The sequence below is a fragment of the Gossypium hirsutum genome, chromosome A08 (genome assembly GCF_007990345.1).
Source record: "Gossypium hirsutum isolate 1008001.06 chromosome A08, Gossypium_hirsutum_v2.1, whole genome shotgun sequence".
NCBI classification, from domain to species: Eukaryota; Viridiplantae; Streptophyta; class Magnoliopsida; order Malvales; family Malvaceae; genus Gossypium; species Gossypium hirsutum.
Window position 1 is genome coordinate 75648493 of NC_053431.1, and position 27093 is coordinate 75675585.

The following is a 27093-nucleotide window of genomic DNA, read 5'->3' on the forward strand; positions in this document are numbered from 1 at the left end:
GCCATGTGAAAACCCTTGTAGGTTCAAAATTGAAATTAATTCCACACGGGTAAAGGACATGGGTGTTTCCCTATATGCTTAGGCTATGTGAGCCACACAGGCCAGTAGCACGACCATGTCGAATTGGCCACACGGGTGTGTTGCCCCTCCCACACGAACGTGTACCCCTGTGTCTAGTGTTATTTTTCTGAGTTCGTTGAAGGATCCTGTCGAAACATTTTTTAAGAGGTTTTAAAAAACGGGGTTCGACTTTAAAAACGAAAACAGGAGTTGCCACCAATCTTTTAGGTGTGATTGGATCACCTTTAAAACATTTTGTTTTAAAATCATTAGTTTTGGTCTACGAAATCAGAAAACGGGTTCGGGAGTCGGTTACGTACGAGGAAGGGTTAGCACCCTCATAACGCCCAAAAATTGGTACCTAATTGATTATCAAAATGTCCTTAATGTCAGAAATTTAACAAAAATTTAAGATGTAATCCTCTTTACAATATTTTGATTTTGAAAATTAGGGTTCACTTGTATCAAATGAATCAAAATATTACATCCAATAAGTTAGGACGCACTATTTTAAGACATTCGAGACTAAGCTAACCATTTTTGAAAATCCCTATCTTGAGACGTCAAAACGTCATATCCAGTAAGTTTGGACACAACGCTTTGAAATTTCAAGACAGTTGCTCGTATTTTGAAATCCTTTAAAAAATTTTAGAAAGGTGCTTGACTATTTGAACTCAGCGAGAAAAGTGGCAACCCAGTAAGTTAGGGCACTACCTTTCTTGAAGTTTCCAAACATCAAGCATTGCTTTTATTTTTATAAAACTTTTAAATATTGTTTTAAATGACCTTTTAGAGTGACAATTCTGTATTATAAAACTTAGATATTCAAATAACGTATATTACAAAATATTATAACACTTTATACAAATGCAATCACTATATATAGAGGGCAAAATAGAATAATAAAAATAATCATGCTAAGCAAATAGGAATAAACCCAAAAGAAAAAATAATAAATGCACTAATTATATACAATATATCATAAATAAAAAATTAAATAATATAAAAAACATGGTAAATATTAATGTGTAAAATATGTATGAGTAAAAATAGATGACATGCATAGAAAATGGATAAATAGAATCTACGTAAAATATAAAATATACAATCCAATAATTTAATGTACATATGAATGGGTTAATAAATAAAATGATGCATATAATACAATATATCAATGTACATATATATAAAAATATGCATTTGAAAATAAATTATAAAAGTCTAAGATATTACATAACATATAAAATACATAACATAACAATAATACATTAATTCTAAAGTAAAAACAAATATTGTATAATAATAAAAAACATAAGTTTTAAAAATATATGTATAATATAAACAATTGATAAATAGAATGAGCATATAATAAAAAATGTGATATTTAATAATAAATTTAAAATATAATATATAATAAAAAATATATTTATAAGAATAATAATCATATAAAATATATAAAATATATTGGTTTAGAAAAATAATGTATAAAATATCAAATATGTAAAAGAATTTATATTTATAATGAAATAATTATATAATATATATAAATATAAGTTTAGAATAATATAAAATAAGTAATTAATGATGAAATATACGTATTATACAAATTATAATATTATAATATCTTCAAAATGTGTAATAATAGAATATAAATAAAGTAATTATTAACATATAAATAAAAATAAGTATATAATACAAGTTAAAAACCTTTAATGATAATAATATATAGATAAAAATGTATAATAATATAAAAAATGACATAATAATATATAATATAAAAGTATATATGTAAAAAATAATATATAATAAATAATAATATAAATATTATATAATATAAAATATAAAAATAAGGTTAAAAATAAAACAAATAACAATATATAAAATATATATATAATAATAAATATATAGGGTTAGATTTGAAGTTCAATAAAATTACAGGGCGAATTTAAAAAAATAAAGCTGAATTAAGGTCCTAGTTAAAACACGCGTAAAACGAACGGGACTCATTGGGCAAAATGCCCTATTCCCAAAATGGCAGCGTTTTAATTCCGTGTTTAAAAGGGTCGGGATCAAATTGAAACCAAAATAAAAATAGTGGGCAAAAATTAAAAATTACAATAAACTTAATTTAAAAGATGAAAAGATGGAAGGTCTAAAGGGATAAATATCCTATTTTCTTAAAACACGCGGACCCTCCGGGTCGGATCGGGTCGGATCGGGTCGGATCCTGGGCCCTATATAAGTTAAATTTTAATTTTAAATTTCATTTCTAACACCCCGTTTAAAAAAAACCAAAAAAACTCTGAAACCCTCTCCCTCGTCCTCTAGCTTGAGTTCCAACAACGGCCGATGGCCACCGCTTCAGGTGGCCACTCGCCGCTGTGCACGGCGGTCGGAAGGCCAAAAATCGTTCCTCTTGTAGCTGAAACACAGGTAGTACTTCTCCTCTTTATTTTAAAAAGTATTTTTGTGTATTACAACTTAAAAAAATGAACTATTTTCCCTTTGATTTTCAAATCTGTTTTTGGATCGTCTGTTATATTAAAAATACATGTATATATATAAATAAATAACATAAGGAAATAATAGAGAATAAAAACAGTAAAACCTTTGAATTTGCCGTGAGTTTTTATTTCTTCTATACTGTTTGTACATGTGTGTTTAAAACCAAAAAAAAAATCCCCCCATTACAATGTTTAGATCCGGGCTTGATAGCCACTGTTAACCGATACAAATTTGGTATAAAAATATTTCCTATTTCTTACCGTGTTTTGCTTCTTTCCTTTGCTGTTTTCTCTTCCTTTTTTTGCAGGTAATCACAAGATCTCTGGCAGAGATAAAGGGGACCTTCGTTTGGTGCTTGCAGCGCGAGGAGAGGGCTAGGGTTTCTAACCCTAGCCAAATGCTTCTAAATTTTGGGCCTCTGAGAGTTTGGGTTTGTAACAGGTAGGGATGGTTTAGATCTGTTAGGTCGGGCTAGGTATTGGGTTAAGTTTGGCTGATGGATCTATGTATTTGGGCTACGGGACTGCTTTGGGGTTTTGGGTAGTAACAGTGGACTTGCTGGGTAGGGTCACGGTTTGTTGGGTCACGGGTCTTGTAATGGGTAGGTTTAGGTGGGTTATTGGGTTTTAGCATTTGTAAAAGGGCTGTTAAAAAAACTTTTATTATTATTTTTTTGATATTTTGGACTATTCCTTGGCTTCCAATGGGCCGGGCAAAATTGAGGTATTACAGATCCGAGTTGGTCCCAATTGTTTTTTAAATGAATGTTTGGAGTCTCGTAATCCTTATTGAAGAAGTTTAGACAAAGTTTTAAAATGTATATGTTCAAGGTAGGTAACGCCTCGGATTCCGTCACAGCATAGGGTACGGGTGTGGGGTGTTACAGTCACTGATCATGTGTATGTAACACATGTGCTTTGATAGAAGTGAAGGCTTATGCTCTAAAGATGATCGAGCCCATAGCCAGTATGTTGGGTACATGACTTGTGTATGATATGACTTTACTAGTAACAATAGAGTTAGTAACTTGATTAAAGAGTTAATGATATGCTCTCATTGGCATTGTGTGGATTGATAAATATGGAACGTGACCACTAGTTGCTTGTTTATTACAGTCATTTGTTGACAATGATCATATTAATCACTAAGAAGACATAATGATGATAATGAGATAAAATGTGATTGAATTGAGTTAACGAATTCAACTAAAAGGAATCAAGGATATCATATGAGGGTAACACATACATGATGAGGTCATTAGACAAAACAATTGGATGAATTTATTTCGTAAATAGTATACAATAAGGAGTTTTCAATCATGATGCTTCTTATCGACTGACTCCATATTTAAGTTAATTATGAATTATCAGAATGCTACTTCTGGACATAATTGCAATTACTAGAGCTTAATTATATGTCCAATTGGTCATTCCATTAGCTCAACAAAAACTCAATCAGACTGCATTTGAATTAGAAGAATATTGACTTTGGAAATAATTTAATTGAGTCGATTTATTTGATGTGGAATTAAATTAGATGGTCGTGAGAATTGTTTAACTAGAGAATTTAATTAAATAATTTTCTTGAAAAATTAATTTTTGAAAATCTCAGTGATTTTTGGAAAAATTAATTTTGATGAAGTAAAATTAAATTATCAAAATAATTAAAATAAATATGATATTTTTAGAAATTGATTTTCAAGTCAGACAATTGGTCTAATGGGTACTTGAGCTTAAAAATTGAACCTAAGATTGAACATTGGGCCCGAGAACCCAAAATCGAGACCAAGACCCAAAAACTGGTCGAACTTGGCCTGATATGTGAATCTAGATCGACGGTCTAACTAGTGGCTGGACCGAACCAGTCGGGCCATCACTGGCCCAGACCGAATTGGCTCTGAGTTTCGTGAGGGTGTCGCACATGTGATGGCACCACCGGGCACGACGAGTGTGACAATGGCATTTTGGTGGTTAGCGGATGGTTGGCTGCGGTGGTTGAGCAGTGGAAGGATTACACTCCTATTGAGACTCTACCAGATAATTTGAGTTCATATTAACTATTCTAAAAATAATAATATTTTAATAGTTTTAATATAAATTTAATTTAATACTTATCTTGATTGTATTTTATTAATTGAATATTAAAGTGATTATCTTAATATTAAATTTAATTTAATATTTATATTGTAGATAAGTATTCTTAATTTAATAGATTTAGTATTAAATTTAATCTAATATTTATGTTGGTAAATATTATATTAATTGAATATTAAAGTGATTAAGTTTAATCATAGTTGAACTCTCTAAACTCTCTAAACTCTCCTTAGATTAAGAGAGTCATGGGTGATTATTTTACACACATTTGAATTCAAGAGAAAGTTGTAGGGAGAAAATTCTCTACAGAAATTATTTCAGAAAATTTCTAGAGATATTTTTACAACTAGACCGCAAAGTTTAGAAAAATTACAAAATTACCCCACTGGTAATTCTTGTGAAAAATTTTCTAGTTCAAAGTGAGCCCACACTCGACAAATGTAAGCTTGAGGTTAACGGAGAAGACTACTTAGTCGAAGCATTCATCCTAGACGAATTGGAAATCTACAATTTTGATTAAGTGTTTATTACTTTAACTATCATATCTAATTTCTTTTGTTTTTTTTTTGGAAAAAAATTAAAACTCTAATTTTTCTCTTAAAACTTATTTTCCATTACGTTTTCCAAATCCAATTTTTCAACATAAATGACCTACACAGTTGAAGCCATTGATTTGAGCTTGGTCCTTCTATTTTGCAAGGTTGTTGAGGAATTAAATCATGGAGGCTAATTTCAAGGTTATTTACTTAGTAAGGGTTAATTGCCAGGTTGTTCTTTCAGTTAATTTACAACTACAGAAGGGTTGGTGGTTTAAGGTTGTTCCTAGATCACTATAAGTCAGTTAATTGACTTATTGACCCTATTCTCATACCGTTAATTTATATTTTGTTTAATTGACTTATTGACCCTATTCTCATACCGTTAATTTATATTTTGTTCAAACCATACTCTTTATACTGCTAATTTATACTGTTTAGGCGTAAAAATTTATTTTTAATGGATCCGATGCCCATCATGTATCTTGAAAAGTGGGAGAGCAAAGAATGAGTTTTGCTTAATTTCATTTAGTTTTTGCATGAATAGTACGTCTTATGCATAGGCCTCTCTATTGAAAAAATGGGTAAATTAGCTTTTATACATTTCAAAATGTACAAATTAGCCCCTCTATTAAAGTTCATATGTTAAATTATGATATGGAACATTAAATCAATGTTGAAAATTATTTTTTTGTTATGGGTAAACTATAAAATGGTCACCCAACTATTAATTTTTTATTTTAGTCACTAAACTTTTCGAAATTAAATATTTTAGTCACTTTGAGCTAATGCGGGCCTTTTTATTAGTCTAGTAACAAAATTAGCCCTTTAATGTTTACACTTTCTTCCACTTTGATCCTAAGTATAAAAATTTCAATAAATTCAACCATCAACATTTACAAAATCTATCAACTTACTCCTAACTCTAAAATTTTTTAAGAAATATTAAAAAAATTATTTTTACCACTTTATAACCCATCGACTAACCAATGTGAGATATTAAAATAAGAAAAAGAGTACCCTATTTCAATTTAGTCCCCATCTATTTCGAACAAGTTGGTACAAGTCGTGGACACCGCGATACACCTTATTTATAATAAATTGCAGATTCAGATAGATCTATCCCTCTAAAATTGACTCTACTTCCTATACTACTAAATTATATTTTGTTCAGATCATACTCCTTATACGGCTAATTTATAATTTATTTAGACGTAGATTTTTTTTTTCGTCAATTTTACACCCATCACGCATCTTAAAAAGTGGGAGAGCAAAATATGAGTTTTTCATTTGGTTTTCGCATGAATAAGTCATCTTATGATAATTTGATGAAACAGAATTAGTGGTAGAAATTAGAGAGCAAACTTCAAAAAATAAAGAATAAGCACTAAAGAAATTAATACTCTAAACCAAATTAGGATTAGAATAGTACTTTTTTATCCATTATTATCTAATACCTTGATTACCAGTATTCAAATGTAAACGATTCATTTGTTATTCTAAAAGAATGACTCGTTTATTAAGGGTTAAATGCTAAATTTACCCTTGAACTATTCCTCATACAATAATGTGGTATTTCAAGAATCTTCTTATTAATTTGATATCTCTACTATTTCGCTATCAGGGGCGAAGCCAGAAAATCTTTTTAGAGAGGGCCGGATGAAATTTTAATTTTTTATAGTTTATATTTTTATAATTTGTAAAGGATTAAATTAAATTTTTATAATTTTAGGGGGACCAAAGTGGGCATATATGTTTGGAATAGATTCCGTTTTGAGAGAGTTGAAAAAGCACTATCTCGTTGAAAGGTTCTATACATCCACCCTTTCTCAACGCATTTCTTTAGACAAAGACTCCGTTTTTTCCGCTTTTCGTAATTTCACCTTTACTAATTTAAAATTTTTAAAAAATTTCAAGGGCATAAAATAAAATTTTTCATTTTAGGGGAGCCCGGGGCCCATGCTAGCCCCCCTGACTACGCTCCTGTTCGCTATCCAATAGAACGAGAATGAATTGTATAAAACAGGAATAAAAAGTGTTATGGCATTACTTAACTAATCTGCAACTGACACGTGACATTATATATTTTTAAAAAAATCATGTTTTTATAACATGTGGCAATATAATAAAAGATATTTTAAATTTTAAAATAATTAAATGACTTACTACCACCAATGTCTTACTAACAAATCATATTCAGAATTATTAAATCTAAATAATATACAAACATTTTTTTTTGGACGTGTATATATACACACGTTAACATGGTTATTTTAATGAAACATGATCATATAAGCACTAATTATAAAAAGGTTATATCCATTTATTTTCTCTTAGTACCAAGAGGTAAGATTTATTTTTGCCATGTTGGATCCCACGGATGAACTGTTCAATTTGTTTGTTCATTCACCTATTTATTAGGAACAATCACTTCATAATCATATGCCTCTCATTATTAACCAGCAATCCATCGCCTGCCACAATTACAAATACTAATATAAAAGTATTACTCAAGAACTGAAGAAAAAAGCCTTATCCATTTGTTCTTACTGTAAAAAAACCATGTAATAAGCGAAAGAATCCAATGTTGGTTTTTGGAATTCCTGGCTCAATTGTTTCTATTTCGCGAAGTACCCAGATTTACAAAAGCATCCGATAAAGTGCTTAGCCATTTGAATTTTGTGAAACAAAACCAAGGCCAAGGAGGAAAATGAGAGTGAACTGGATTTCATTGTCTACGAACAAACATCATCACATAATAGTAAAGCTTGCAGTTGTTGTTCTCTTATTGGGTCTTGCTTTTAGGCTCTTCGTCGCTCATTATAAAGGATTTGCATCTGAGTTAGAATCGCCTGTGTCAGAGAAAGTGCAAGTTCGAGCTCCATACGTGGAACCTCCTGTCCTTGTTGGAATATCTGAAAATGAGGATCACATACATCTTGGTAACTACATTTGCTTCTTTCCTCAGTTTTTTTTCTCTAGACTTGGTGTTTTAAGATCTGCTGATCTACTATTTAAAACATATCTTTTGATTAGAAAGACCAAAAATTTTGATGGTTGTCTTCCAAGTTGATTTTTGTTCGTGTAGCATGTTTGGATTTGGTGCTCTTCTTTTCTATGTGATTGATTTAGTGTATAATTTGTGAATTATTGGTTCTAATTGTTGATGAAACTTTCTCCGTGGGATTGGATGAATTCTTAATATCGTGATGCTGCATTTTTTTAGTTGATTGATATTGCCGATTACCATCCATAATGTATTGCCACCATTGTTGTTTTACTATTCATATCTCACATACAAGATTTTGTTAATTATTTCGGGTTCAATATCGTGTCTTAACCATTTAAACTTATGATTACCCCAGATGTTATTACAGAAAAGTGTGATCTCTTTAAAGGGGATTGGATTCCCAATCCCTCGGGCCCGTCATACACAAATGAGAGCTGCCCTTGGATAGAAAACCATCAGAATTGTATGAAGAATGGCCGCCCTGATTTTGGATATCTATACTGGAAATGGAAACCACATGATTGTCAATTACCTCGTTTTAACGCAGAGAGATTTCTGGAGTTGATGAGAAGTAAAACATGGGCTTTGATTGGTGATTCCATTTCTCGCAACCACGCACAGTCATTGCTGTGTATGCTCTCAACAGTATGTACTTGATAACTTTAGCAAATTTTAACATTGTGTTCTTCCCTGGCCTCAACTCTCTGCTTTATCTTAAAAAAATATTGTTATCTAGGTAACTGATGAGCTAGTATATTACTTGCACGACGAATAGATAGTTGAAATTCAAGATTAATCCTCTCTTAAGGAAAAAAAAAATTAAATCAGTTCATTTAGGTTCCTTGAAAGAAAAAGAGAGTATTGGTTAGCGAAGCTACATAGTTACTAGTGCTTGGTTCTGATCCTAGGAGGCTAGGACCTGTCATTCTAGGCTGATTAGGCTTCTTTGGCCACTCTGCTAGTGTTTATCGCAATTTACCCTCAATAGCCTATTTTTCTGTTGTGGCGAAGTAAGGTATCCCGACACTTCATTCCTCTTTGTGTTAACTGCTGTTATTGTGTCTTCAGAAGTTGATAGCTGGCTTGGTAACTAATATAAACAACTTCAATGCTAGGTCTGATGTTAAGTTAATGAGATTGGAAATTTGCGATTTCACTGAATCTAGGGAAAGTGTTTGCACTGCATTTTCTAAGGGTTGCATGTGAATATTTTTCCAAATAATGTGTATTAACACCTTAATGTGATTTGTTTTTTGTTGATTGCATCTGATATTAGTTGATCACTTTAGCATATAAACATCAACATTCTATCATGTTAGTCTCTGATAGAAAGATAAATGAGACAGTAGCTCGTATGTTGGTGCTATGAACAATAAACAGCCTTTGAGCAGAGGCTTGAGCAGCAAGGCTCGTGACTTGCAGAAGAAACAAAAATAGAATTCAAGACTAAGAACAAAACAAAGATAAAATGGAGAGTATATGGAGGGAAAATCTGATGAATTTCATTCAACCATGAATAATGGCATAAAGCCAATAAAAATATCAGACATTTTGCTGATCAAAGTAAGGCATACATTACCTAAACATTACCTAACTCCACTAATTACATAGAAACTTGAAAAACAAAACTTGCACACTTAGTAAAGCTGATTTATCAGCTCAAATGTCAACAATACATCAAGTACATTAACAACTTAGTTCTAATTCAATTAAGTTACAAAAATATCATTTAAAGCAACAAAAAAAAGAATAAAATGGACAACAACATTGAGCTTCAGCTGCTGCATGTTGGTCTCAAGTGTGCATGTGCTGCTCCTTGGCTGCATGTGTAGCATGGAATCCAACTTCAACACTCCTCCTTGGTTTTCATGCTGCAAATTCTCATTTTTCTTCTTAATTTTATGAACCTTGACACACGAAGGGGCTTTGTCAAGATGTCAACAACTTGATCTTTAGAATTGCAATGAATCAACTCCACCTCTCTAGCTTGCTCCATCTTCCTAACAAAATGAAACTTAATTTTGAAATGTTTTGTTCTCCCATGGAAGACAGGATTCTTTGCAATTGCAACAGCGGATTGATTGTCACACATGATCCCAATTGCTTCTCTTTGGTTCGGATTCAAATCAGCTAAAATTTTTCTCATCCAAATGGCTTGGTTGACAGCTCCAGCAGCTGCCACATATTCTGCCTCAGCAGTTGACTGAGCAACTACACTTTGCTTCTTTGAACTCCAGCAAAATATGGCTGAACCAAGGATAAAAACATACCCTGAGGTGCTTTTCATGTCATCCATCGAGCCAGCCCAGTCACTGTTAGTATAGCCAACCAATTTCAAGCTTTCAGCCTTGCTAAACAGGATTCCATAGCTGAGAGTGCCTTTGATGTACCTGAGGACTCTCTTGGCAGCTTTGAAGTGACTTGCATTGAAGCAATGCATAAATACTAAGAGTAAACTCATAGCAAACATTATATCTGGCCTCGTGGCAGTCAAGTATAGCAAACAACCAACTAGACTCCTATAGATAGATTCACTAACTTGTTCAAAATTGCCTTGGCTTGATAGTTTTTCTCCAACAACAACTGGTGTGCTTGTTGTTTTATAGTTTTGCATTGAGAATTTGTTTAGGATCTTCATAGCAAAAACCCTCTGACTTAGAAAGATTCCCTGCTGAGATTGTTTCACTTCTATGCCTAGAAAGTAGGACATTTCTCCCAAGTCAAACATCTCAAACTTCTGCTCCAATTTTGCTTTGAAATCTACCAACATTGCTTGGTCTCCTCCTGTCACCAACAGGTTATCTACATATAAAGACACAATGAGCTGAGTTTTAGCTCCTTCCTTCTTAACATACAATGTTGGCTCACTAATGCTTCTTTCAAACCCCAAACTGATCAAGTAGCTATCGATCATGCTATACCAGGCTCCTAGAGCTTGCTTCAAGCCATACAAGGCTTTCTTTAACCTATACTCCATGTGCTCTTTACCTTTCACTTTGAAGCCTTGAAGCTAATCAACATAAATTTCTTCTTCAAGAAAACCATTGAGGAAGGCTGATTTAACATCAAGCTAGTGAATGTTCCATTGCAACTGTGCTGATAAGGCAACCAGCAGTTTGATGGTGTCTAGCCTGGCCACTGGTACAAAGGTCTCCAGGTAATCCAAGCCATACTTCTGGCTAAACCCTTTTACCATTACCCTAGCTTTAAGTTTGTTCAAAATCCCATCAGCATTATGCTTGGCTCAATAAACCCATTTCACCCCAATGATCTTTCTATCAGCTGGTCTTTCAACTAATTCCAAAGTCTGATTTTTCTCAATCATTCTGATTTCTTTAGACATTGCCTGTTTCCATCCTTCCTTAGCTTCATCTTCTTCAAAATAGCATGGTTCTATTGTGGCTACTTGTGCTCTTTCATAGATTTCAGCCAAAGGTCTAGTCCCTCTGACTGGTTCATCATCAACATCCATTTCAGGACCATTTTGATCAGACTCAATTTGATCAGCCATAGGTTCTTCAGAAACTGCCTTTGGCTCACTCTTCTCCCATTTCCAACAAGCTTTCTCATCAAACAGCACATCTCTGCTTACTAGCACTTTGTTTGTTGAAGGATCCAAGATCCTATAGCCCTTCTTGACTGTGCTGTAGCCTACCAGAATACCAGATTGAGCCTTCTTGGACAATTTGTCCCTCTTTACAGTTGGAACATGTGCATGGCATATGCAGCGAAAGACTTTCAGGTGAGCCAATGATGGCTTGACCCAAACCAGACCTCAAATAGAGTTTTGTGACTCAATACCTTGGTTGGGAGCCTGTCTTGAATGTAAAATACAGTGTTAACTGCCTCAGCCCACAAGGTTTTGGGCAAATTCTTCTCAAACAGTAGACATCTGGCCATATCCATCAAGCTTCTATTTTTTCTTTCACTAACACCATTTTGTTGAGGTGTATAGATGTTGGTGAGCTGGTGTTTGATGCTTGCTTCATCATAAAATGCCTGAAATTGAGCTGAAGTGTACTCAGTTCCATTATCAGACCTTAAAGTCTTTAATTTGCAACCTGTCTCAGTCTCTGCAGCAGCCTTGAACTTCCAAAACACTAAGGCCACCTTTGATTTGTTCTTCAAGAAATAAATCCAGCAAAACCTCGAATGATCATTAATAAAAAGTATGAAATACCTGATGCCATTTAGTGACTGAGTCTTTATAGGGCCACACATATTAGTGTGCACAAGCTACAGCTTTTCTGAGGCTCTCTAGGCCTTGTTTCAAGGAAATGGCAGCCTGGCCTGCTTTCCTAACTGACATACTTCACAAACCTCCTCCTTCTCAACTGTGTTGATGAAGTTTTCAACCAGATCTTGTTTGGTTAGTTGGTCCAATGATCTATAGTTGGCATAACCAAGTCTTTGGTGCCAAAGCTTTGAATCTTCTACAGAGGTTGTGTAGGCTGAGTCTGAATCATTTGTCCAGTCAACAACAAAACTCTTATTAGCTATAGTAATTGACATAAACCTAGATCCATTTGGATCAGTAATTTGGCACTCCTTGCCCTTGAACACAACATAATAGCCTTTGTCTAGTAGTTGAGTAATGATAAGAAGATTTCTGTCAATTTCAGGCACTAACAACACATTTGAAATGAGTTTGTTACCTGTAGAAGTGCATATCAACACATATCCTTTACCTTCTGCCTTGATGAAGTGGCCATTGCCAACTTTGACCTTGGTTTTGTAGCTATTGTCTAATGACTTGAAGATAGCAGCATCTAGTGTCATATGGTTGGTGCAACCACTATCCAAAAGCCATCCATTTAAGGCTTTCTCCTGAGTAGTTGAGTATGACACAGTAAAAACTTGCTCCTCATGATCACTGTCTTCTTTTGCTACTCGAGCCTCAGCCTTTTGCTGTTGGGGTTAATTCTGTCTTGGTTTGCCTTTGTTTTTGCATTCAACATGCCCCATCTTTTTGTAGTATTGGCACTGTACATCTGGCCTAAACCAATAGTTGGCCTCTAGATGACCAAGCCTTTTACAATGCCTGCAGGGTTGGTCCCTTCTTCTTGTGGTTTCTGACTTAGACTTGTCCCTCCAAGTCTTTTTTCCTTTATAGGTAGTGGTGCTCGAAGCTGGCTTGGTTTTGGCTTGGAAGGCATCTTCTTGGTGCTCCTCTAGTCTGCCAGCTCTTCTTTGCTCTTCTATATAAAGAGCATTGATCAGCTCTATCAATGAGATGCTGGTCAGGTCCCTTAAGTATTTGAGAGAAGAAATTTTTGCCTCACACCTCTCAAGTAAGGTTGAGATCACCTTCTTCACTATCCTTACTTCACTAAACTGCTCTCTAAGGAGCCTTATGCTATTTACCACAGCCATAATCCTGTCTGAATACTGCTTGACAGTTTCTTCATCTTTCATTTTCAAATTCTCGAAGTCCCTTCTCAGGTTTAGAAGTTGTTGCTGCCTTGTCCTCTCTGTCCCTTGAAACTCCTCTTTTAATCTGTCCCATGCCTACTTTGGTGTCTCACAAGCCATAATCCTTGTGAAGATCACATCTGATACACAGTTCTAGATGCAGGACATAGCTTTGTGCCTCTTGGTCCTTTCATCAGCATGTTGCCTGATTTGAGCCACTGTTGGATTGGCCCTAAGTGGTGTTGGTTCAACATTTGAGTTGACCACCTCCCATAGGTTGAATGCCTTCAGGTAGGTCTTCATTATAACACCCATATGTGATAATCCTCTCCATTAAAGACTGGTGGTGCAACTGGTGAGAAGTCTGATGAAGCTATTCGATTTTAAAGCTCAACTAGAACAGGTCCACTAAGATTACAGCTCTAGATACCAATTGTTAGTGCTATGAACAATAAACAGCCTTTGAGCAAAGGCTTGAGTAGCAAGGCTCGTGACTTACAAAAGAAACAAAAAAAAAATTGAAGACTAAGAACAAAACAAAGATAAAATGGAGAGTATATAGAGGGAAAATCTGATGAATTTTATTCAACCATGAATAATGGCATAAAGCCAATACAAATATCAAACATTTTTCTAATCAAAGTAAGGCATACATTACCTAAACATTACCTAACTCCACTAATTACATAGAAACTTGAAAAGCAAAACTTACACACTTAGTAAAGCTGATTTATCAGCTTAAATGTCAACAATACATCAACTACATTAACAACTTAGTTCTAATTCAACTAAGTTACAAAAATATCATTTAAAGTAACAAAAAAAAAAGAATAAAATGGACAGCAACATTGAGCTTCAATTGCTGCATGTTGGTCTTGAGTGTGCGTGTACTGCTCATTAGCTACATGTATAGCATGGAAGCCAACTTCAACATCGTAGTAATCTATTAAAACTACTTGTGCTAATCAAAGCCCTATGCATCTTTGTTTATCTTCGTCAGTCTCGTCTTAATTGCTAATAATTCTTGCTTCATTTAGTTGTGCTAATCAAATCTTGATGGTATCTGGAAAAATGTCGGGCTAAGCAAGTAATGCAAACGCCCAATTAAAGGAATCTTGTTAATGACTTTGGGGTTGATGAAGTTATTGATCAGTTTACGCGGACACTATTATACCAAGAAAGCAATCTTTATCTGAGATTTTTTTATTGTATCAGGATATGCTTACCTTAACCTATTATTGACTTCTGATTTTATTAATTTATCAGCATACGCATATAGATTTATTATTGACTTCTCATATAGCGTTGATTAAGCAAAAAAAGTTTTTCATTTCCTTGAGGGAAATTAAAGAAAAATATTTTGTTGTAAGTTTTAGCTTAGTTGGTATAGGTATTGTTGCCAATGCAAGAGGAAATGGGTTCGAATGCTCTAAAAGATGCTACACTCGTACCAAAGGTAGTAAATAGAAAAATGTTTTTTATTTACACTTTGTTCAAACTTTAATGTTATTGTTATCAACAATAAAAGGGATAGTCTTTATCACTAAATTAAATACTAATTTTATCAATATAATATTTCTAATAAATACTCTCATAAAATACAATAATATCAAAATTTCCAAAATAGATATTTATCATATAAGGATAAGTTTAGCAAATTTAAACTTTTTAATATTCTTCTCTAAGTAAAACATGATGATGCTGAGAACATAGAGTGTAGGACTCCAAAGTTCAAAAGTTTGTTGGTTTATCAAGACATATTCTCAGCCTATACATCTCAAACATGCCAACCCAAAACTTTTGATAGCAACACAATTGTTGTTCTATCACTTGTTCTAACAGGTTATGGAACATTGAAGTAATCAAAACTCCAACAATCTCCCCTTTTGTGATTTTGACAAAATCAAACCAAAAATTGAACTCATGCTCCGTGTCAAGTACATACTCTAGTTATGCTTGTCTTCCAAACCATGTAATCCCAATTTTCAGAACAAAGTTAAGACATTAGTAGCCAATAAACTAAACTAAACTTTAACCAAAACAACCAACCAGGAAAAGAAACAATCAACCAACAACAACATTGAACATTAACATATGTTGGACATATACATCTCTCCATTTTTTGCAAAAATGTCAGAGGAGCTCCTCCTCACTAAGAGATCTTCCTTTTTTTGAGACAAATCTTTCAATAAAAGTTTGCTACTATGTTACATATTACTTTGATCCACTTTTTGTTATAACAAGATTTGGGATGTAAACATTTTCTTTATTAATCAACATATATTCCCCTTAGCATGAACTTATATTCACCATTAAATCCTGCTAGAAACCAAATAAAAGAACTTGTTAAAACAAATTTAGCTACCATATCAAAATCATTTCAAAAACTCATAATTATAAACTAAAAAGAAACAATATCACCAAATTAGCATCATTACTCTCATTTACTCTATTCATCCTCTATTAGCTTGTATTATGGTGTTTAAGAAGGGATGAAATTAAAAGCTATATCATCAAGAATAGTGGTTGTAGCTCGTGGTTAACAACCTTTTCCATGGTATCTAGATAAAGTTGGTCCAACACTTAATAAATCTTCAATATGTTCTCCATAAGTTGCAACATCATTAACGTGAACCCCGTATGCAGTTAAGATTACGAGTCACGATTTAAGTTGCCTGATCGTTTCTTAATAGGTTCAACTCTCAAAAATATGATAAATATGAAAGAAAATAAAATAATGGATTTTTGGATATAACTTACTAATACAAAAACAATCTTAGAAATGAACCTAAGTTATAAATTCAACTAGACCTGGATTCTATAAAGATGTTGATGTCTCGAAAGTTTGGGAAACAAAGAAAAACTATGACCCATTATCTATAAACGAGATAGGAATCAATAGTATAGAGGTGATCACCACAGTTCAAAAATAAGTGAAAAGTGAAGTGATAATATCGATGAACGCCACAAGACAAGTCTTGATAAGTTTGGGTTTAGTTCTAAGAGAGCAAAGAGGTAAACTCTCAGATGGTATTAAAAATGTTCATTAGTCCATTACAAAGTACTTGACTGAATATATATTGGATCCTAACACATGAATGGTCATTTCAGTTAATAATGTGAATACATAAATTAAGATGATCTATTAATCCTAAAGTTCATGAATCAAGTATTCAAAGAATGCAATGAACAACCATATACATTCCCCTTGCCATCCATACAACTTGTTGATGAATTTGGTGGCTGCATTTTTGCACTGAAGGAGAGTTCATGTATGGGAAGAAGTCAATCTACCAAATTCATGTAAGCCACTCTAGTGTTTGAAAATTCCATATATCTTAAGTATTCATCCCATTTGGCAATACATGGATATGGATGTACATTCCCTTTGCCAACATATCTATAAGATTCAAAGTGCAACAATTAAATTTGTGCATGAACATGATAGGTTTATCCCCCTCTTGTAGATGCATATGCTTGGACATTCTTCCCCTTTGTATCATTAATGAAAAATCAAATGCATAGCCCTTTGCTATTCAAAAAATATTTTTTGATCACAGTCCCTTAAATTGTATTTTTCAGCCATTGAATTGAGAACAACTCTTCTAGGAATCTGAAAAACAAAAACACCTTTACAAGTAAAACTAGTATAAGCTCGTGCAATCCCTCCCTTATTAAAAAAGAATCGCCTTCAAAGAGATAAATTAGAGAGAATGCAATTTGTATAAACATGATAATGACCAAGATCTTCTTTCAAAGTTTGTAAACATAAGCTAACTCCAAGATCAAATACTTTGTTTTGCCTTTACAACTCATCATAGATCAAATACTGCATTTTCAGAAATGATGAATAAATATTGAACAACAAAAAGTTATCCACACAGTTGTTAAAATGAAATTCTGATACTTGAATATTCTCAACAATGATATGGATAAACAATCCCTGGAATGAAACACAAAATTTTGGTCCTCCACATATCCATGAATCAAATATTTTTCTTTCAAAAACAAATCACTCTTGTTAAACAAAGAAAAATTAGGTATATGAATGTTTAAATAAACAAAACCCTCAAACTTTCTTTGAATAAACATGTACATGCATAAGTGTTTCCAATAAAGAGACATGAATTTCACATAACCATCAACGTTAAGTAGTTCAAGGTTTATTATTATGTGAAAACTCATTGTTAATAACACTAAACCAATGAAATGACATGTTGTAAACAAAATTTATTAAAAGACTATTAGTGACAAACTTATCAACAACATTCAAAGAATGCCATCTCAGTTTAATCTTAAAAAGTTCTTTATCGTCCTTACCTTTTTGAACTTGTGGAGTAATTTCATTCTCCAACTTACCTTTCTCCCAAATATAGAATTGTCTTCCATTGGGTGAATAATGGAGCTGCAAATCGCCTATTGATGGATTTTTATAAACCTGGAATAAAGAAACATCACAAAGCAATTTTGAGTTATGGTTACTTAAAGCATCTTTCTCTTTTGCTTGGATATTGCTATTTTCTTCATCCACTAACAAACTCTTTGCTTTTACCTCTTCTTTTTCTTTTCTCCTACACTTTTTTATTTTTCAATTTATTTTTATTTTTCATTCTTTTTTTCACTTTCTTTTTCTTTTTCAATCTCTTTTTTTCAATTTCGTAATCTTAGCTTGGTCTTCATAAATTTGATCTAGGGTCATTGATGCTAAAGTGATCTTCTTATTTTGACACTCGAAAGTGTACCATTAGCATGGCCATCATAATGAACTCATCAATTGAATTGTCATGGACATCTGAGAAGGATATGACAGGCTTGTATCGAGACAATGTCACATAATACATCATCTTTGTACTTACCAATTATGAAAAATATCATCACTTGTTTGGTGACTTTGATTTCACCATTTTCGTTCAACCATTTGTACGGTTGAGGGTGCTTTATTATAGGCAATTGGAGCTTTTCCACATGATTGTACTTGCAATATTAATACAACTCCCACCATCAACTATCAAACTACATACCTTGTGTTTTACCTGGCAACAAGTTTGAAACAAGTTCTCTCGTTGTAATCCTTTGCTCCTGATTCAAATGTTTAGTGCCTTCCTCAAAACAATACTCTCTTTGATCATGATTTTTATAAGCAAAAGAACAAATTTGGCAATAAGATGCGTATCTCACAAAACAAACCTCATGTATTACTCTTAGAAAGAAAATTCACTCCTTTCGTGTTTGCACAAAATTTCTGTCTTTTATCACTTTTAATAGGATCACACGCTCTCTCCTTTTACCACTCCAATATCTTGAGTTCTTGAAGAACTTGGTATGAAAGGAACTTACGAAAATGATAATCTTGGAGGAGTTGTTAGGGTAAGACACAATCGAAAAAAATGGAAAGTTGAAATTAATTTGACAGAAACATGTTCAAAGGACTAAAAAATATGATTAGAAGGTATTTTGGCTAAATAGACGAAAAGAAAATTTTTTCTTGAATTTTTTTTTGTTATTGTAAAAATTTACCAAAATATGTAAAATAGACTCAAAAGTACTAATCAGATGATAATTTTCTTGATGCGTTCCTAGAAATTTTTTTAATTTCACCTTGTCTTTTCCTTTCCTTTTTTTCAAAATTTTTTCTCATGACTTTTTTGAATTTTTTAAATTTAGGAGAGAGAAAATAAAATAATACATGTGAAGAATACTAGCACTGATAACAAATGACGTGAATCTCGTACACAGTTAAGATTACGAGTCATGATTTAAGTTGCCCGATCATTTCTTAACAAGTTCGCTCTCGAAAATATGATAAATATGAAAGAAAATAGAAAAAATTATTTTTGGATATAACTTATAAATACAAAAACAATCTTAGAAACGAACTTAAGTTATAAATTCAAGTAGACCTGGTTTCTATAAAGATGTTGATGTCTCGAAATTCTGGGAAACAAATAAGAACTGTGACCCCACTATCTATAAACAAGAAAGGAACTAATAGTATAGAGGTGATCACCACAATTTGGAAATATATGAGAAAGGAAGTGATAAGATCGGTTAAGTTTTGATCGCCACACGACAAGTCTTGATAAGTTCAGGGTTAGTTTTAAAGAACAAAGAGATAAACTCTCAAATGATATTAAAAATGTTCATTAGTCCATTACATAGTGCTTGACCGAATATATATAGGACCCTAACACATGAATGGTCATTTCGGTCATTAATGTGGATACATGAATTAAGATGTTACATTAATCCTAAAGTTCATGAATCCAAGTATCCAAAGAATGCAATGAACAACCATATATATTTCACTTGTCGTCCATACACCTTATTGATGAATTTGGTGGTTGCATTTAATGTGTTGAAGGAGTTCATGCATGGGAAGAAGTCAATCGACCAAATTCATGTAAGCCCCCTTAGTGACCGAAAATTCGATGTATATTAAATATTATTCCCTTTTGGCAATGCATGAATATGGATGTACATTCCTTTTGCCAACATATCTACTAGATTCAAAGTGCAACAATGAATTTTTTACATGAACATGGCAGGTTTGTCCTTCTTGTAGGTGCATGTGCTTGAACGTTCTTCCCCCTTATATCATTAACGAAAAAAGAGAGTTTCGTAATTTCTAGGCTTAGCTCTACTTTTGTTGAAGGCATAAACATTGCTATAGAATTCTTTTATTTTATGGCCTGACTATTTTCTGATCAAATCATTTCTCTTATCCCCTGCTGTCTCTTCCAATCTATCATTTCGATTTGGATTTTAGTTACGTTTTTGTCAACAAAGAAAGGTTGAAAAGAAAGAAATCGATCCCTTTTTCTAATGAAAATCAAAGTATGCTCAATCTTTTTTATTCTTTTTTTTCCTTGACTGCATTAGCAAAATATTCTTATCTGACTCTAGATCCAGACCTTCAAACCCTGGAACAATGGGAGCTATCGACTAACTTCACTCCATCTTACCACCTATTTTGATGATATGTTGATCAAGTGGTTATGCATAGCCTCTTGTTGTCCATGCAATATGTTGTCAACTGAGTAGCCACATGAGTCTCACTTGTTGCACTACCCATTAATGTATGAGTCTTATGACTTAAGTTATCTTTCATGCATGAATTTTAAGTAAAAGCCGAAGGGTCACATGGATCCATGATGGCTAATCAGTGTACCTAAAAATCACTATAAAAAGACTCATCAGCAAACTACCAAAATATACAAACAAAGATAAACACATAAGGCATGAAAAACACACTAGAAAGCAATGATACTTAATTAACGAAATGAAAGTAGACAAGTTATGGACACAAAAAAAAGCATGATAACAATATCACTAAAAACATGAAATACAAAATATTAAAAACATACATTAATAAAATAAATGAAGTTTGAAACTCAAATAGCTAAATGGATGAAAGTTATGGCCCAAATAGCCATGTCTAAAGATGTTTCATATTGCATTTGGGCCCCTCACATTTGCGCCAATCTACATGGTTGGACTCAACTAGCTTTATGGTTATAAAAACCCAATTTGGACCTTTAATTTGTGGCTAATTAAGGAAGTGAGATTGGGTCTTGGCCAAATTAAAGGCCCACGTGGACAGACTCACATCAATCATTCTTCACACAAGTGTAAATAAATTGTTGATCTTTATAACTCAAATGTTCTCGATCTTTTCTCATCCTAATCTTCTTAAGTTGTAGTCTCCTTATTTTGCTCATTGTTCGAATAGGTTTTCAATTGAGTTGAATTTATTCCAATCTTGCATAATCTTAAGATAATGTGGTCTAATATGTCCAACTTCCCAAAATGATGACATACAATCTTTATGAAATTCTTATTTCGTGCCCCATAAAGAGAAGAATCTTCATATTTAGTTTTAACAAAAACCATAAGAGTGATAGGTTACTTACCTTTATAGATGTAACCAAGTCTTCTACGGCCTAGCTCAAATATTCTTGAAGCTAAAATTTTATCTAGGTTCTCACTCTGCCCTCCAAACTTCTTCAAGACAACTTTTGCATTATCTAACTTGTTCTTGGTTGCTTTGAAAATATCATCCTTTTCTTGGACGACAATTTTGAGCTTTTTAAAGACAATAATTTCTTTCATTAAGGAATATTTAATTGGCACAATATCTCCATTTTTTTTAACATGTGGTTATAAGCATCCTTCAAAGATTCAAAGAGAATATCATCATTATATGAATCTTCTTCTTTATATATTTTAGAATTTGTTGGAACATGGTTTGGAGCAGAATTAGTAAAATCAACTATGTAAAAGCAACATAGTTGCTCAAATCTTATTTGACATCAAAACTTTCTTCATCACTCCAAGTTATTGCGAGTGGCTTTTCCTTCTTCTTAATATTAGCACATTCTGATTGAAAGAGACCAAATCCCTTATATTCATGACATTTAATAGTATTCTTCTTTGTCCTATTATCATCTAACTTAGTTCCCTACTAGAAAGCCTCTTCATGCTCTTTATAAAGAAGGCTAATTGCTTTTTGAACTCATCAATGTCTTTCACTGTCTGTATCGCTGTTGGAACAACATTTCAAACACTCAATGTTTTGTTCTTTGTTAGACCCATTTTGTCATGTTTTACTTCCTTCAAATTTAGCTCGAAGGTTTGGAGTAAGCCTGTTAACTCGTCCTGCTTAAGGGTGTGACATATTTTGCCTCCTCTATTGTTGTGACTTTAATGATGATTCATTCTGGTAAAGACTTCAACATTTTGTGCACCAATTTATCCTTAGAAAAATGATCATCAAGATAGAAAGCCTAATTAGAAATCTCACATAATCTTGCATAAAATTTAGAAATGATTTCATTTTCAAGCATTTTTAAAAATTTGAACCTAGTTGTTAAAACATGAAATTTTGACATAGGCACAAAATCATTCCTTCATGTTGGTTGTGTAAGGTCGTCCATATCTCCTTAGTAGATTCACACATAGAAATGAATTTAAGTCGGTCCAAATCAACTCAACTAAAAATGACATTTAGATCTTGTGAATTTCTATGAACAACCCTTCATTCTTCGTCAATGTATTTGCTTCTTTCTTTAAGGCGTGTGGTGCCATCAACAGTAGCCAAAATGGGTCGAACCCACTCATCTTCAGTAGCTTTCCACACTGCTTCATTGACAGAGATGATGAAAATCCTCATACAAGCCTTTCAATATGCATAGTTTTCTGAAACAAATAACGACGAGGGTCGTGTTGTCAAATTAACTTCCTTTATAGGTTCCATTATGATAAATCGAACTCAAGATCTCCATCACATGTGTCTGAAGCATGTTATGATGCCAATTGGAAACACCTTCAGTTTTCACTTTGTTCCAACTTTGACATTCGAACAACTATTGGAACAAATAACTTGGTTTGCAATTGAAAAACAATTTTGTTCTAACAGAAGTTAGAACAAAGGTTCGAATAGAACAAAAACAATTAGACAAGGTAAAAAAGGGATCAAAGAAAGGAGAGATAGCACACAATATTTGTTAATGTAGGTCAGATCAACAATCCTACATTTGCGGAGCCTTGCTTAGAGAATGATTTTATTTAACAATCCAACCAAATCACCTTTTGACTAAAGCCCAAACTACCTTGTCCAAAATACCTCACTTTTTATCCAATAAAACTCTCTAAATAATACTTAAAAGAGCGTCACAAAATAATCAAATAGTAGCAAAATACAAAAGTCAAAGACACTCCCAAAAACTATCCCTTAAGGACGTTGAACACTAGGATATTGATAGGGCTTCTCCAAACTTGGCCAACAACAAAAAAGATGAATCTTTATCACTAATTTAAATGTTGATTTTATCAATATAATATTTTGGATAAATACTCCATTAAATGCAATAATATCAAAAATTCTGAAGTAGATAATTATCCAATTTTAAACTTTCTAAACTTCTTTTAAGTAAAACGTGTTGATGCTGTGAACTTAAGTGTTGGGCTCTAAAGTTCTAAAATTTGCTGGCAGCCTAAATATGTCAAACATGCCAACACAAAGGTTTTGATAGCAGCACAATTGTTGTTTCATCACTTGTTGTAACAGGTTATGGAATATGGAGAAATCAAAACTCCATCAGGAAAAAAAAGCATTTTATTATCACAATTATTTTATAGGGAGAATTTTGATGGATAGATTTTTTTTGACCTAATCGTTTATATGTATGTTGTTCTGAATAAGCATATTAAATATAATATTATACTACTTCCTAGTTTGTTTCTTGATATTTATGAAATTAGTAAGCAAAATTTGTGTTTTTTTTCTTTACCATCGAACATCAAATTATCTACTTTTTTTTAGCTGGCGTCAAAATATTGTAGTTGACTATGGTTGTTCACAAAACTGTCTTGTTCATATTTTCTTTGTAAAACTTTCAGGTTGAACAACCTGTTCAAATTTACCAGGATGTAGATTCCAAATCAAAGAGATGGTATTTCCAATCATACAATTTAACAATATCAAATATTTGGTCTCCTTTTCTTGTAAAGGCTGCTATTTTTGAAGATATTAACGGTGTTTCTACTGCTGAAGTTCAACTGCATCTGGATAAACTTGATAAGAAATGGCTAGATATTTACTCGAGCTTAGATTACATGATAATCTCTACTGGAAAATGGTTTCTCAAGGCTGCAGTCTATCATGAGAATGATGTGATTGTTGGTTGCCATCTATGTCCAGGAAAAAACCTGATAGAATTAGGATTTGAATATGCTTACAAAAAAACCCTCCACTATGTCATGGACTTCATTAAAACATCAAAGTATAAGGGGTTGATCTTTTTTAGGACGTCCACGCCAGATCACTTTGAGAATGGGGAATGGCATAATGGTGGGACTTGTCCTAAGACAATACCAGCTAAAGAAGGAGAGGTTAAAATAAAGGACTTGAATAGAATTCTACGAAATATTGAATTAGAAGAGTTTGAGAAGACATTCGCAAAAGTAGCCCATAATGAAGTGAATCTCAAGCTTCTCGACTTCACAAATCTCTTATTATCGAGGCCAGATGGACATCCAGGTCCATATCGACAGTTCCAACCGTATTCAAAGAACAAAACAGCAGTCGTTCAGAACGATTGTTTACATTGGTGTATACCTGGACCAATAGACTTCTGGAATGATGTGATTATGGAGATAGTGGTTAATGGTTAATCAAAAAGGTTTTTCGCCTAGTTCATTTCGGATGTTGGTTTGTCTCAGAAATTTTCAGGGTTGCGAGACTAGGGTGAGTCTTCTTTTGCTTCTAGATGAGCATTATATTTTATCGTACGAATTCTATTCTTTCATCTGTTTCCCTCTGCCGATTCAGTCATCTTTCTCTGGACTTCACAGGGATTATTATATAACTATACTTGTTTGTAATTCAAGCACTAGCCATGGTAACTTCTATTCTTATATTCAATGATTGAATATGAAGGTTGCTGTATACATAATTTGAGATCATGTACTCAAAATATATATTGCATTAGCATGGAACATCTTCTGTGGAAGCCCTCTAATTTTGTAACTTCAAATTTGGATTCTAACAAGAAGGACAAATAAACTCAACTCAAAGTTCAATTTTATTTTGATTTATTTTTTGGCTGACAATTATTCGATCTATTAGTAGAGTGTAGTATCCTAGTTTTAGTAAGCGAATCAATATTTGACAAATGTAAGTATTCAAACAAAATATTAAAGAAATTATGATTTTTTTAGATTATGAATGGAAAAAAATTTAAATTCTAGAAAAAAACAACTATGACATAAAAATTTTTTATTTATTTGAATATATTAAAATCAATCTTGGATTTGTATGATTGTAACATGATTCCCCCCCCCCCAAACAGTCAAAAACATTTGTCTGCCTGTAAATGTGAGTAAATCGGACAATCCATGGCTTTGTACATGAGTTCCTTATTTGGCTTAGTCTCACAACACTTATTTTGTCATATATTAGTACTAGCGTTACTCGTCAAAACCAAATACAAACTTGAAATTGAAGGTTTAAGACTTACTAAGAAACAACAATGACATTATTATTGAAAGCAACCATTGTAACAACAAAAATAAATCCTAAAACTACGACGGAAATAATAAAAATCATTAAATGATTCCTATCAACACTCAATGTCCCATTTCTATAAAAATAAACAACCAAGCCTGCAAGTAGCATATCAGACTTACAACAAAAGAAAAGAGCAACAGAGAATATGGCTTGGTCTACTTGATCCAACCCACTGAAAGATGTAAAATATGTATCGAAGAAAGCACATTCAAAAAAGTAAATAAGTTAGTTCTTCCACAATAATTCTTCAAAATGCAAATTTGGATTTGAATAATGCATCATTCTTTAAAAAGTAATCATTAACTTTCTCAAGAATATTTTGATAACATGACAACATAGTTCTCCCATATAAGCATAAGCTGCAATTGGATTTGAAGACTGCATCCTCCTCCTATAAGTTATGTTCATATGCGACATCTCATAAGATAAATGAATTTTATTTAAGATTACATCCTATATTCAATTACCAAAAAGTCTTCCTCTACGTTGTTGTTAAGTTAACAAGCCTCACTTTACAAGCCCATCGCTATTCCTCTAAAAGAACCCAATTCATACCTCAACAAAACCTCTCTTACATTTTTTCCCTTCTGATTATGGTTGATACAGCAGCAACGCTCATTGATGTCCCCAACAAATCAAGAAACAATGAAAGAAAAGCCATCAATCAGAAACAAAACCCATCAACAAATGAAGCTAATATTTTGGCACAAAAGCTCTCACAGCTTTCCCCAACACTTGCCCCTTCTCCAATGAAAGTTGAACCCTCTAAAGAGAATAATGAAAGGCTTTTTAGAACTTTTGCTTCTCCCAAGAGAGGCAAGGCAACTGTGAAAGGGAAAAAAAAGCAACAACAATGTCTTTTGAGAAAACTTGCTAGAAATGCAAGAGTTTGTTTTGAGATGGCCAACCATGCAATGACGAACACACACGGCGAACAAAAAAATGGAGAACAGTCTAAGGATGAGTCATTTGGTGCATAGTCAAATATGAGAAGGAGGGCGAACTATCATGCGAGTCATTTATTGATAATTGACTTCTCCTTGAAAAGATGTTTAGATGCTAGTTTTGTCATGTTAACCTTTGTGTACAAGTTATATTTTTTCAGTTTTTAGGATATTAGACGTTTTCAGTAGAGTACAAAGAAATGAATCTTATTATAAATAGTAATGTTTTTCTTGTTGCAATATGAATGAAAATATTAGCAGATCATTTTCATACTGCTATCATACTCGTTTCTTCTCCACTTTACTTTCTTTCTTAGTTCAAATCTCCAATAATTAGTATGAAGAGCCAATCATCCTAGAGGGCCATTGTTTCTTTTCAAGTTCTTTGCGGAGAAAATCTTTTTGTTTAAAAACACATCTTCAGCAAGTTTTTCACCAGCTCAACCTCATGTCTTCATTGGTGAAA

General features: G+C 32.9%; 1 protein-coding gene across 1 annotated transcript; it reads left to right on the forward strand.

Annotated features, from left to right (window-relative positions):
• Positions 1-7678: 7678 nt before the first annotated feature.
• On the forward strand, positions 7679-25201 carry LOC107928773 (protein trichome birefringence-like 23). Its single transcript, XM_016860040.2, has 3 exons — positions 7679-8136; positions 8560-8849; positions 24015-25201. Exons 1-3 carry the CDS (start codon positions 7905-7907, stop codon positions 24786-24788), a joined length of 1296 nt encoding a protein of 431 aa, XP_016715529.1. The 5' UTR covers positions 7679-7904; the 3' UTR covers positions 24789-25201.
• Positions 25202-27093: the final 1892 nt, after the last annotated feature.